General features: G+C 36.8%; 1 protein-coding gene across 1 annotated transcript in view; it reads left to right on the top strand.

The window, feature by feature from the left end:
* The window catches only part of UBE2G1 (ubiquitin conjugating enzyme E2 G1), a 128,449-nt gene extending 114,961 nt beyond the window's left edge, over positions 1-13,488 (top strand). The window contains exons 5-6 of the mRNA XM_037029619.1: positions 3,685-3,807; positions 10,199-13,488. Of these exons, the coding sequence (XP_036885514.1) occupies positions 3,685-3,771 (87 nt within the window). The 3' untranslated portion in view covers positions 3,772-3,807; positions 10,199-13,488. The remainder of the gene's footprint in view (positions 1-3,684; positions 3,808-10,198) is intronic.

Below are 13,488 nucleotides of genomic sequence, written 5' to 3'. Positions count from 1 at the left end.
TTTTTCCCCTCATTCTTGGAACTCTTCTGAGTGTATATAAAATGAAAGCAAGGTGATTAACTTCATTGTTTTTTTTTCTTGGGTTATTTCAAACCTACATAAAAAGTTGGGTGAGATCTTATATGTAGAAAAACACTACATAGATAACCCCTCTTCATGTCTTTGGCTTTGAAGTTTTACGTTTAGTAATCAAATTGAAGTAAAAACTGGTAGAACACTATTCTGATTTTCTATTTAGTCAAGTATAAGTTCAAACAATGTAAGAGGTGATAAGAGAGTAGAAGCCACTTTAAGAAATCCTGTAAAATTATTTTGAGAGAGAAATAGTTGCTGTTTCATTCTCAACTATCTGCTCTTTTTAATAAGATTGGAATTGACAAGTTGAGTTTGAGTCTTCAAGAAGGAGACATTAAGAACAAATAAATACTTGACAGTGTGAATGGGGAAAGATTACTAACTCTTTGAAACAGCTGAGTCCTGAAATAACAGAATGTACTGAAAAAGTAGTCATTCTCTTGATGCTAAACATTTTCCTAAGGGTAGAAATAGGCCTCAATATAAAGTTCAAGTGTGTGGTGGTGGGCGGGTGGGGGGTAGGGCAGGAGAGAGTAATGGAGGGGAAGTGGGGACAACTATAACTGAACAACAATAAAAATATAAAAATATAAAGTTGAAATATGCAAACTTGACTTCATAGACTGTACAAAATTTATCCCATTTTTTCCTCAAAACCCACTGATGCTTTTTCTGATTTAACCAGTCAACTATCTCATATTTAAACCATAGCTTTCTTGTAAACAGTTGTGTTTACCTTTCTTACTTTCTTTCTTTCTCTTGCATTTGCATTCTTTCTCTTGCACTGCATACCTTTTACCATATTTTCATATATTTTCGGTTTGTTTTTCTAGCCTCTCAGTCAGTGATATGTATTCTAGAAAACTTGTTTTTCTTGGAGATCTCTCTCCTGGATCCCTCCAGTTTTTGGCTCCAAATTAGATTGATTCAGTCTGTTGCTTGGCTGCTTTCCTTGAATTTTCCTTTCTCCTCTTGCTGTTCTTCTGTATAGAGTCATTTGTTTCCTGGATCCACAACCACCACCACCCCTTTTTAGGGGGGCAGTGACTTCTTTCTTTTGCTTTTCTTCCTTCAGAGTAATGTTTTAGAAAGGGTATCTGGGAATTAAGTCCTTACATGTCTCATAGTGTTTTTATCCTGACCTTATACACTTTGTTTACAGAATTCTAGGGGAGAAAATAATATTTCTACAGACTTTCTCTTTAGTATTTGTTGTTAACTGATGAGAAAGTTGATGTTAGGTTGATTCTTCTCCATCTGTATGTAGGTAACCTTTTCTTTCCTTACCATTTACCTTCACCCCTCCCTCCCTCCCTCCCTCCCTCCCTCCCTCCCTTCCTTCCTTCCTCTTCCCCCCCTCCCTTTTCTGGATTTTTGGTCTTCTGAAATTTCATATTATTATGTAAAAATTTTCCGTCTCTCTAATCAGTGTAATTTTGAAGACTTCAGCTGTGGTGAATTTTCCTTTACCATTACTTTGAGAATTGTTTTCATGTTTGACATTCTGTACTTTTTTGAGTTTGTAGCTGTAACTCAAATTAATCCCTTGTATTTTTTCCATCTAAAATAGTGCCAATTTTGGATTTTCTGTCAAATTTTCATTTTCACTTTCAAATGCTTCATCTTTTTTTCATGAATTCCTTTTTCTTGAGATCTTGTCACTTTAAGAATTTAGTAGTGTTCTTGGAAATTCTAATCAGAGATTTTTAAAAGTTAAATTCTGAAGTCTCTTCCTCTGAGGTCAGTTTTTCTTTTATATTTTGAAGACTACTTCATAACACTGTAGGACTTCTACACAACTTTCCATGGTTAAGAAATGGTAAGAAATGAGGGTTTAGGAAAGCCAGTTGGAGCTGTGTGTTTGTGTGTGTGTATGTGTGCGGAATTTTTTCACTCGAGAGTGCAGGTAGCAAGCCAGACAGTAAACTAAATGAAGGGGTGTCATTTAAGTGCCAAAATTAACTATTTACTTTGAGTACCAATACTCACACTAGCAGATCTAATTCTGTATAATTTGTATGAATATAAATTTATATAGATATACTGTTCTCATCATTATTATTTAAGAAGATATTAGATCATTAGATTTAATGTATATCATTATATATAAAGTATATCATTATTTTAAGAGATACTAGAATTTTGGTTATAGGTGGGAGGAAAATACAGACTTTTTATTTCTTTATTTTCAGCTGTACTTCTTATTAACTCGTCTCAGGTTTACCATTCTTGAACTTTAGCTTCCTTAGAGCTCTGTTCACTAGCGTCTTTTGCTCCTTGTTCTGCTTCCATTGAGCCTTTTCTGCGGCTGTCACTTTTTCCTTTCTGCTGCGTGTTTTGTTACTCTTCCATCTTCTGGTCATTATACCTTTAGGAAAAAATCCCATACTATCATTTTAATAGGGTCTCAGGAGAGTAAAAACATACACATGTGTATTTTTGCTCTATTCATAGGTTCCCTATTTATATAAAATGCAGATGATAATTACACCTATCGGGTGATGGCGATGTGAATTCAACAAACGATGGTTATATTAGCTAGTTCCTGCTTTGAAAAGATCATCTCCCAGTCTGTCCTTCACTGGACAAGTCATCCTTGCCCAGTCTCATCTCGAGTTCCCAGAGAATGCCAGTCATGTTGTATAGTCTCTCTCAACCCCTTGCTACCCTTCTGCCATTGACTTGAGTCCTTTTTAAGTGATTTCTTTTCCTTGAGATTGACTTTCCCTCTTTTACTTAGAAATGCCCTCTTCTTCCTTTTACTTAAAATGATGAGGTAACTACAGACTTTATAACATTTTATCCATAAATTCTTCAGCATACATCTCAATCTCTGTACATGTTAGCATTATAGTTTATCTCATAATTTATATTGAATTTCTGTGGTGCCTTCCTTGCTTGCAGGGCAAAAATTAGTTTTTCTAATGTCTTCCTCTGCAAGAGCAAAGATTGGTTTTTGCTGCCTGTAAGTGGATATACTAAAGGCCGGGCATTTTCATGGGCATTCCCTACTATTTGTGGTAGATAAAATCGGCTCTGCTGTCATGTGACACTGCGCCCGTGCTGCTTTGTGTTCGTTCTGTTTTTGTGTGCCGAGCAGTAGGCAGTCGTGGTGCTGTGGCCCGCCCCTCCCCCAGCACTCACGTACACACACAGAAGTACAGTACTTCTCGGACCATCGTAGATGAGACTGAGGGCTCAGTATAGTCTCAGCTTGATGTACTCGGCCTGTCTACTTATACAAGAGGCACTTTTACATTTAGATCTTTTTTATTTTCTGGTCACTTCCATCAGGGAGAGTTGGTAATCCTTCACATAGCCTGAGGATCCTATTTGTAAGTTGTACCTTTATTTTCAGTATAATATAAAGCTGTTAATGTTCTTTATGATCTTTTCCTTTTTGAAAGAGAATTTTGCCTGTAAAGGTGATTTGCTTGGAGGATTTCTGCTCTCTTATCCCAGCAGTGGCTTGCAAAAGTGTTTTTTGACTACTTTTCCACCATGTCAGCTTAACATGTTGCCAAAGCATTATAGCAAAAGTAAACTTAACCTTTGAGATTATAAGAGAAGTTTGCATAAAACCAGTTGATATCACTTCTGTACCTACAGAAAGAATGGAGGGAAGACAGAAATGGAGAATTCAAAAGGAAAGTTGCCCGCTGTGTAAGAAAAAGCCAAGAGACTGCTTTTGAGTGACATTTATTCAACAGCTGTAACTTCACTTATTTCAGGGTAAGTTCATTTTAAAAATCATACTATTATTTTGCCTTTTTAAATGTCATGTTTTGGGAAATTATGTGACTTAGTTACTTGATTGCTTTTTCATTGGCTTCATATTTTACTGGTGGTATCCAGTAGTTTGCTATTTCTCAGTGAAAACAGTGTAATTTATATGCTTTTTCTTTTAGTAGACCCAGCTGGTTTAACTAGATACACCAAGCCGGGTGGTGTATCAGTCTAGTTCTTTTCAGAAACTAGAGATGGTAAAAAAAATTTCCAATGATAAAGTACCCATTTCAACAGTTTCGTCCATTTTACTTTTGGTCTACTACCTGGACCACCGTTGAACAATGAAATTTCTTACCTCTGTCTTCTCATACTGTATATTGTGTGGTAAAGGGTGACTTAAATTTTTGTTTCCTAATTTTTTAAAAGAAAGATTGTATTTTGCAGTATAATGGCAAGACCATTAAACACCTACCTTTCTTGTTTTAATTGGGAATCAAAGATAGAAGGCACCCATCTGATTCAGAAGGGAACATGGTGTAGGTGAATTGAACAGACGTGTGACATCTGCGTTTGGTTTCTTTCTCTCTCTCTCTTTCTCTCTCTCTCTCTCTCTCTCTCTTTAGGAAAAAAAAAGCTATGTATAGAAGATAGCATCTAAGAAATCACAATTCATGGTACATTCCTGAAATGTACCTGCTACCTATTTTAAGAATAAGAACTTTACCATTATTTCTTACATCCCCAATATTCTTCTCCTTGTCTCTATCCTTTTCTTATATTCCCAGTTCTGTGTTTATCATTGCTTTTCTTCACTTTATCAAGTTTGTATTCCTAAGCAAAGTATTGCATGATTTGAACTATATACAGAATTATATATATAACATATGCATTTATGTGACTTATTTTTTCAACATATTACTAAAATTGGTCTATGTTATTATATACAGCTATATTTCATCTATTTTCACTTTTATGTGGTATTAGACAAATTAGTTCTCTTGATTCTTATTGCAGTTATTTTTCAATTTAAGGTGCTTTTTTTTCTAGTTTTGTTTTTGCTGTTACAGAAAAATGTCTATTCTGGTTTGTTGCTGCACATGTATCAATATTACAAGAGTGTGTCTAGGGTATCTACCTAGGGGTGGAGTTGTTTAGGACGTATGCACATCATTTTGACTAGATAATGCCAAATTGCTTTCTAAAATGTTGCATCTATTTATACTCCTATTGACAAGGATAAGAATTCCACTTGCTCCATATCCTCTCCATCATTTGTTATTATCAGACTTATACAAAATTTTTAATTTGGAATGTGTAAAACAATACATCATTATGACTTAGTGTGGTTGCCCGAATTACCGATGCAGTTGCACGCTATTTCCTGTGTTTGTCCATTGATGTTTCCTCAGTGAAATGCCTATTCTTATCTTTGGACTGTTTGTTTCTCTGTTAGGCTACTGATTTGTATTCTTACCAGTTCAGTTTTCTTTATAGTATCTTTGGATGAACAGAGGTTATTAATTTTAATGCAGCTGAATTTATTACTTTCCTGTGTGGATTTTACTTTTACCTGTGTCTTAGATTTTACTTTCCTGTGTGTCTTAGTTTCTTTCCTGCCATCAGAATGCTACTATTATATATTGTTTCTTCCCTTCCTCCCATCCTCTCTTTCTCCTTTCCTCCCTCCCTCCCTTTTCAGAGAGAGGGGAAGGGAGGAAAAGAAACATTGATGTGTGAGAGAGACATCAGTTGGTCACCTTTTGCATGCCCTCAACTAGATACCTGGCCTGCAACCCAGGCATGTGCCCTGACTGGGAATCAAACCAGTGACCTTTCTGTTCACAGGCTGGCACTCAATACACTGAGGTACACCAGCTAGGACTTACGTATTGTTTTCTAAAAGTTTTGTACTTTTGCCTTTCATGTATGTGTTGAATCCACCAAAATTGACTGGTATATGGTGTAAGGTAGAAGTTCAACTTTACCCACCCCCGCAACATATACAACTCTTGGCTACATCACTTACTGATAAGTCTATCCTTTGGACACTGATACACAGTGTTGGTTATGTTATAAATTATAGAATTACATTTCCATGTATGTGTTGTTCTGTTTCTGACCTTTCTATGTCTCATCAGTTGGCTTGTTTGTCCCTGAACCAGTATCACTGTATCTTAATTTTTTTTAAGATTTTATTTATTCATCTTTAGAGGGGAAGGGAAGGAGAGAGGGAAGAAACACCAATGTATGGTTGCCTCCCATGCATTCCCTGCCGGGAACTGGCCTGCAAACCAGGCATGTTATGCCCTGACTGGGAATTGAACCTCGATCCTTTGGTTCACAGGCCCGCACTCAATCCACTGAGCTACGCCAGCCAGGGCCTTCTATCTTAATTTTTATGATTAAATGTACCAAATGCATAGGTGTAAATCAGAAACAAGACTAAAGTCTATCCACCACTCTTTCTGTTTACATGTTCGATGTCTCAAATTTCTGAAGACTCAGATCTACTTTTAGATCTCCTTATAATAACCTAAGATGCTGAAAGTTAACTTTACTTCTTTCTGTTACCACCACGTAATAACAATAACCTGTAGTCTTCAAGTTATTTCTGTTTTTCATCATGTTTATATCATTTATATTTTGTTAATTATTTTGTTCTTATTTTAGTATCATTACATCTGCTACCTCCCCCACATCCAGTCAGTGGTCCATTTCTTTTTCCTTTTTGACTCTTGCTTCCTACCACCTTAGATTAAGTTCTGTTACTAGACTTGAACTTAGTCTGCTAGTATTGAACTTCCTTTGTGGTTGCCTGCACTTTATCCTGGAAATTTTGTTCTGGATACAAGTGCCACATTCGCCTTCACAAAACGCAGCTCATTGCATTTGTTGGCTTACGAGTGTGGCACTATCTTAGGGACAACAAACACACGCAGGGCTTGTTGTTCTCACCCATACCATTATCTAGTCAGAGAAGGGCTTGGCCACAACAGAGAACTGACCAGGAACAAAATACCATATTGAAGCCTAAGTTTATGTGTGATTTTACCTTATGTAAATAGCCCTTTATAAATGTAGCAAATAACCAAGAATTTTATTATACTTATCTTGATAGTATATTGTTAATTAAATAAATTCAAATGAAGTATCATAAACAAATTTTGTATTTTGATATTTTGTTAGCTCAATAACATAGCACGCATTCCATACAGTTTGTTTAACACTGTCTTTTGATATTTTGCTAGCTCATATATCTACTTCTTCTAGATATACATATCTATTTCTCTTTTTCACAGTTTTGCATATTACTAAGAATCAAAATTTGTATCTTGAAATGAGAGGTAACATGAAGAACAGTCGACACTGAGCTCATTTCAATTCTTATCAATGAATAGTTGTTAATTGCCTACTATTTGCAAAGGCACAATAAGAGTTCTGTAGATACATTATCCCTGCCAGTTAAAAGCTGTTAATTGAGCCAGTTACATGATTCATAAAAAAAGGTAAGGTTGAATCACATTAAGAGCTTTAGTGGGAGTAGAAGCAGAGCATGGTTTTGACAAGCCGTCACATGCCTAAATACTGAATGGTGAGGATGGCTGGGACAGACATAGAGTTGCCGGTGAGATTGGAAGTCTCCAGAGTAGAAATGGAAATTCACTGAGTGTAGAGAGCTGCACTTACCGAAGCCAAGGACGTCTTGTGCAATTTTCACAGTGAGGGCCCAGAAGGAGGAAGCAAATACAGAAACATGTGGGCTGGATGGCCACAAGGACAGTGGGGCATTACAAACCTCGGAAAGGAGGTTTGTAAGGGATGGTCACCAATGCCACGACATAAGAAAAAGACTGCCATAAAAACCAGTTTGGGGAAGCCCTGGCTGGTGTGGCTCAGTGGATTGAGTGCTGGGCTGGGAACCAAAGGGTCACTGGTTCAGTTCCCAGTCAGGGCACATGCCTGGAGTGTAGGCTAGGTCCCTAGTAGGAAGTGTGTAGGAGGCAACCACATATTGTTGTTTCCCTTCCTCTCTTTCTTCCTCCCTTTCCCTCTCTCTAAAAATAAATAAAAATAATAAAAACAAATAAATATATAAATACAAATACATAAATTCAGTTTGGGGGAAAAGTCAGTGGCTTGGTAATGTGGAGAGAGTTGTCGTCTAGTAGTACACTAAGTGGCAGGTTAGGATGAATTAGCATTTTTGGAAACAGCTGTGTGAAAGCTGTTTAACTCATGGACTGCTCTCACTTAAGAATAGTTGAGATGATTTGAACACTTACTCCTGAGTGAGTAGAACATTTAATATTGTCTGTGATATCAAAAAGTGGTTTTTGTTTAGGAGCATATTTGTCTGCTTTGTATTTTTAGGGCATTTTAAAAAGATTAAGTTGGATAGCCACATAGAAAATGAATGATTTGCCCTGGCCGGTGTGTTTCAGTGGGTTGAGTTCCAGCCTGTGAACTGAAAGGTTGCTGGTTTGTTTCCTAGTCAGGGCTTATGCCTGGGTTGTGAGCCCAGCTGGGGGCGTGCAAGAGATCAGTGTTTCTCTTGCTCATCGGTATTTCTCTCTCTCTTTCTTCCTCCCTTCCCCTCTCTCTAAAAAACAAAAAAATTTTAAATATCTTAAAAAAAAGAAAATGAATGGTTCATTTTTAATTTTAGAGGTAAATGGAACAAGACACATTCTGTCAAGGTAAGTCCTCCAGATTTGTAGGTTAAAGTCAGGAATAATTAAGAGAAGTTGGGAAACAAAATGCAAATACTTATATTATTGCATAAGGATGTATAATTGATATAATCTCAGTATAAAAAGGGTGTGATTTTGACAACAGGTAGATTTATTTAGGTTAGAAATGGGATATGCGTACACATATGTGAATGACTCTTATGCAAGTAATTTGTTTTCACATCAATCTTTCTAGAGAAAAGAACAACACACTTGCTTTTTCTGTGCTGAGGCCTTTTCTCAGAGAATGCATAAGAAATGCATTTTATTCAGAGGAAATAGATTTTTCTATTCCTGCTGATGGAAGCGAATGCTATTTAAACTGGGTCCTCAGTATTAAAAGGCTGGATTGCCTGATTTTAGGTAATGACTTTCATCAGTCACTTCTCTGGAGTATTTTTCTTTAAAAACCTCACACAGAAACAGTTTTTGATCGATTCTTTTTGTGGCTCTGAAATACCACAGGGAAATGATTACTCAGTGCCCAAACTCTGTACCAGTTCTGTTTGAGTCCTGAGAGATTAATTGTCCAGGGATTAATTTGAGTACGATATAGTCTTTGGAAAAAACATTCAAATAACATTACCTGAAAGATGTAATACCTATTCCATAGCAGTCTCTCTTGAGTTTCATTCAGTATGTGTCATATGTCTTTAGATTTTTTAATTAAAAATGTGTGCACATATGTATATATGTGTGCAGATGGTGGAACCTGATTCTGGCGAAGATGATACATTTCACATTTGGTGCATTCATTGCTTTGTTAGGGACCATTCACGTTGATTGATAAACCCCTGTGGAAAGAAATGTAGCAGTAGTTCTGCTCAGGAGCCAGGCACATGTAGGGCCACAGGTAGGCCCCCAGTTCTCTTTCTACCACAGCAGAGCTTTGATATGGTTGAATTTGGATGATTATAAGATTGATAACTTCACTCGGGTCTGTAAAAGACATACTGACCTTTTCACATGTGTGGTGTCAGTTAAATATTTCCATAACTCTTCACACTTGACTTCTTCATTGGGAGTTTAAAACTCTTACATTCCCAGTCATCTTCTATTCAAGTTCTTTGTGCTTAACAGTGCGCTTGGCACATAATACAGGTTCCTGAGTTTGTGGAACATTTGGTGTGACGTACCTGGTAATTTTAGTAGGAGTTCTGCTCGTTCCCTTCCCTTGCTCTTCCTACATGTTCAAAGCACATGTTAATATAATAAAAGCTCTTGAAGTCCAGTCATTAAATGACACTAGTGTTTTCCTAACTTTTTAAGCAGGAAGCTTTACCATTTATTAGCTATGTGACCTTGTCTTTTCTAGGGCAAAATGCCTTCCTATGGCGATTATGAGAATGACATACGACAGATTTGTAAAGCACTGCACACACTGCTTGTGCCGTAATAAGCACTCGATAAGATCATAGTTGTTTTTGTTTAGATGTAGTTATTGACTTCTATAGGCTGGTAGAGGATGTGAGACCAGATACCAAATTTATCAAGTTGAGAAGTGTGGCAGTCTTAAATTGTTTCTCAGTATCCTTAAATATGGCATAGAAGGAGCTTAAAATGAAAATGAGAATTTGTTTTTAAAAACAGCATATGAATAAAAATTTATAATCAGTTACTTTGTGACATAAATGTATTATATAATGCTGTTTGTTTTGTCGCAGGTCTCCAATTGAGAAACATGGCACTGTTTTTCCTGCACTCTACCCACCTATTGCTGGACTTCTGTTGTAACAAGTTGGCAAACACTGGCTGGAACTGGGCTGCAATAAAACATGCCAGTATCAATGCTGACAAGAGCCTAACAAGTGCCAACTTACAGATGATTACGCATTTTGAATTCTAATGAACTGTTTTAACCTTCAGGAAGAATTGTAAAGACCTGTACATAGCACAACATGATCTGGATAATATATATACTGTTCATGTACATCCACAAATACACCTTGTACCAAATAATGCTTTCTTGTAGTAGAATAAGAATCGTGTAAATTCTAAAAGATTTTAGCAAGTTTTCTTCCCCTACTCATTGTTTCTTATGTTTTAAAAGACTCTTTAAAGCATGTCAGATGAAAAGCAATTAGGATTAAAAGTTTCCATTTAATTTCCTTTAAACCATTGAGGCTTCATTAAACTCTTCATTTACTAAACTTTTGTATCTCCTTTGTTTTGACACAGTTCCCTTTGTGTTTATCTTTATCTCTTCTATCTGCCAGAAAGTTTTCAAATCATTTAGTTCAAATACTGAAATACTTAATAAGCAGCTACTTGATTTTTACTGATGACTTCGGAGGAGTGGTCATCACTAGGTGCTCGGTCCTTTTTGTATTCCAATTGCACCCATCACTTGGAGCGGATGTAGCAATAACATATTTTGGCTGTTGAGAGCTCTTGAACCGTCATTATTCCCAAGAACTAAAAAGAGTTGGTTCTGAATTCACTTACTGAAGTTTACCCCAAATTATACAAAATTCTGATTTGGTTTTATTTTTGCCCTCCAGTTACCTAATGTTAAGGTTCGATGAATAAAGCATGCACGACTACAGGCTTCATATTTCACTTCTGAGTTTGCTATTAAAAATGCTATTTTGCCTCATGCCCTTCTCCTTAGCCCTTCGTATTTCTTTGCCTCTATTCTTCTATACTGCAGATTTTTCTCACTTATTGTACAAAGAAATTGCGATGTATATTTTCATGTAATTTGATTTTGGAATTCTGTCACCTTATGTAGTGAGTTCTTCCAAAATACAGTTTTTTTCCAATAATTGTCAAGTTGTTGGCTTTTATTGTATTGAATGAAGGTTATAATACTGAATATCAGAGAAGTTCAGTTTAGAAAAATCTCAGGTTGATTCCTTATGCAAACAAACTTTTAATACTTGAAAATCACATGGCAATGGCGGTATATATATTTCTCTGTCTAGATTCTTATGTGACTCTCAAAGCATTATGGAGGTGTAAATGCTTTGCTACTTGGCATACAGATTCTGTCACTGACACAGTGCACTTGGATTTTTTTAACATTTGAGCATAAATATATTTTAATTTTTCTCAAATTCAGTAAGTGGTAAAATAAATGTGCAGTGCTAAAGGCAGGTCCAGATTCTTCTCTGTTTGGTGTGACGTTGGGATTGGAAAGTAGTCTTGGCATGTAAGGGCTGGGAGGTGATATAGAACCAGATGGGACATGGCGTTTAATTGTGAGAATCACTGAGAATTGGTGCATTTCTGCTCTGTGTAGTTTGGAGAAACACTTAGGCAGAACAGTGAGAGGACTCCTGCAAGTAGCCTAGTCCTCTACAAATTGTCCACGTCCTTTTTTTAAGTAGAAGTGAGATGGTTAAGGATGTAGTTACCACAGAGTGACTTTTCTAAATTCCAGACTCTTCTTGAATCTGAAACATTATAAAAACCTATAAATGTGTAATAACTGAAAGTGAAAGTGTTTATATTATTCATTCAGGCCTAATTTTTTAAAGAACTTTCTGACTTCTTTCCCCCACAAAGACTCTAAGATTGTTGCCCTAAAGTTACCAGTATTGTATACTTCCCTGGGACTTAGAACACAAGTTCTTTACTCTAAAATCAGAAATTGTTCACACAGTGGTAGTTGCGACAAAATAGAGTCTGAATTTTGCTCTTCTGTTGCTAAGATTCTGGAAGCTATATGTTGAGTTAAAACCTGGCAATTTGACTCTTCAGAGAGTAGCAAATGACCTAGTAACTCAGGGACAACTATTCTTGAACTTTTAAGTGCCACTTTAACACAGTTACTTGGGTATAACCGTATGTATTTAGGGCTTAGATCGAGGGGAGTATAGGGGGAGCCAGGAAGGAGTGCACCTTCCTTCACACTCCTTCCACCTGGTGCCCTGACCCTACTGCATGAGGATACGGGCCTTCTTGATGGTGGTCTTGACTTCTCTTCCTCTGTCAAAGGTGTCATCTGTGCCTTTCCAAGAGTTCATCTGACAGTGACTCTAAATGCCTCTGTATTTGTTATTAAATCACACTCGGGTGACACTGATGCAGGTGGCTGTTGTCCTACCAGTGCCTCTCCGTTAATGCGAGGTGAATCCTTTTTGCTTTGGGAAAAGGACTTCTCTCCCTAACCTTGTGCCAACTGTTGACTTCTGCATAGTCTTATGGATTATAGAACTGTTGACTGCTTCCTGAATTTATTCCAAGTTCTTGTAAAGGTTTATAGATTTCAGTCTGTGCTCATAATGGGGTAGATGATCTCAGTGGCTTTTGGCCTCTTTGTGAGTTTAAAATCTATGAGGTTGGTTTTCTTGTCATTATAAGGTAATAATTTTTGTGAGGTTATTCCACTGACTCTGCGATCACTTGGGTGTCATAGTATTTTTTTTAGTCGCCGTCATTCTTGGTTGTGAAGTTTTATATGCTCACTCACCCTCTGCAGATCTGCCCATTTTGGGTTGTGGTGCCTGTGTATTTCTGCCCATCTGGTCTCCAGTTGGTGGAATTACCTTTTTTGTCTGCCACTTCGCAGCACCTTTGAAATTTGACATGATGTTGCTTCATTCCAGTTTTTAGATCTGTAATTTGTTGATTGTACTTAACTATGTGAGTTCCGTTGTGATGTTTACTGTACTGTAAAGCACCTCGATCATGTGATGGGGGCTCTATAAATCAATAAATGATGACTTAGAGGCTGTATTATGAGCTATTTTGGTTTTAGGGTGCAGGTCTCAACAACAAGTTGTGCGATTCTTTTTATCAGCACATGATACCAAAAGGTCCACAAGGGAACCTTGATAATTTTGAAAACTTCATTTGAAGAAGAAACCAGAGGGTGGGGAGTTGACTTGATTTCTTACCTGATACAACAGCCTTAATTTTTCTAGTACTGGGCCAAGCACCCTTCTTTACTCAGAGTTTTCTGTGATGCTGATATAGAATGTGAATAAAATGAGTACACATTAGAACATTA

Source organism: Sturnira hondurensis, unplaced genomic scaffold (genome assembly GCF_014824575.4).
Source record: "Sturnira hondurensis isolate 20B ecotype Veracruz unplaced genomic scaffold, ASM1482457v3 Scaffold0020374, whole genome shotgun sequence".
In the NCBI taxonomy this organism is placed as follows: domain Eukaryota; kingdom Metazoa; phylum Chordata; class Mammalia; order Chiroptera; family Phyllostomidae; genus Sturnira; species Sturnira hondurensis.
Note: the sequence above shows the minus strand (reverse complement) of the source record. Positions and strands in the feature narration are given on the sequence as shown.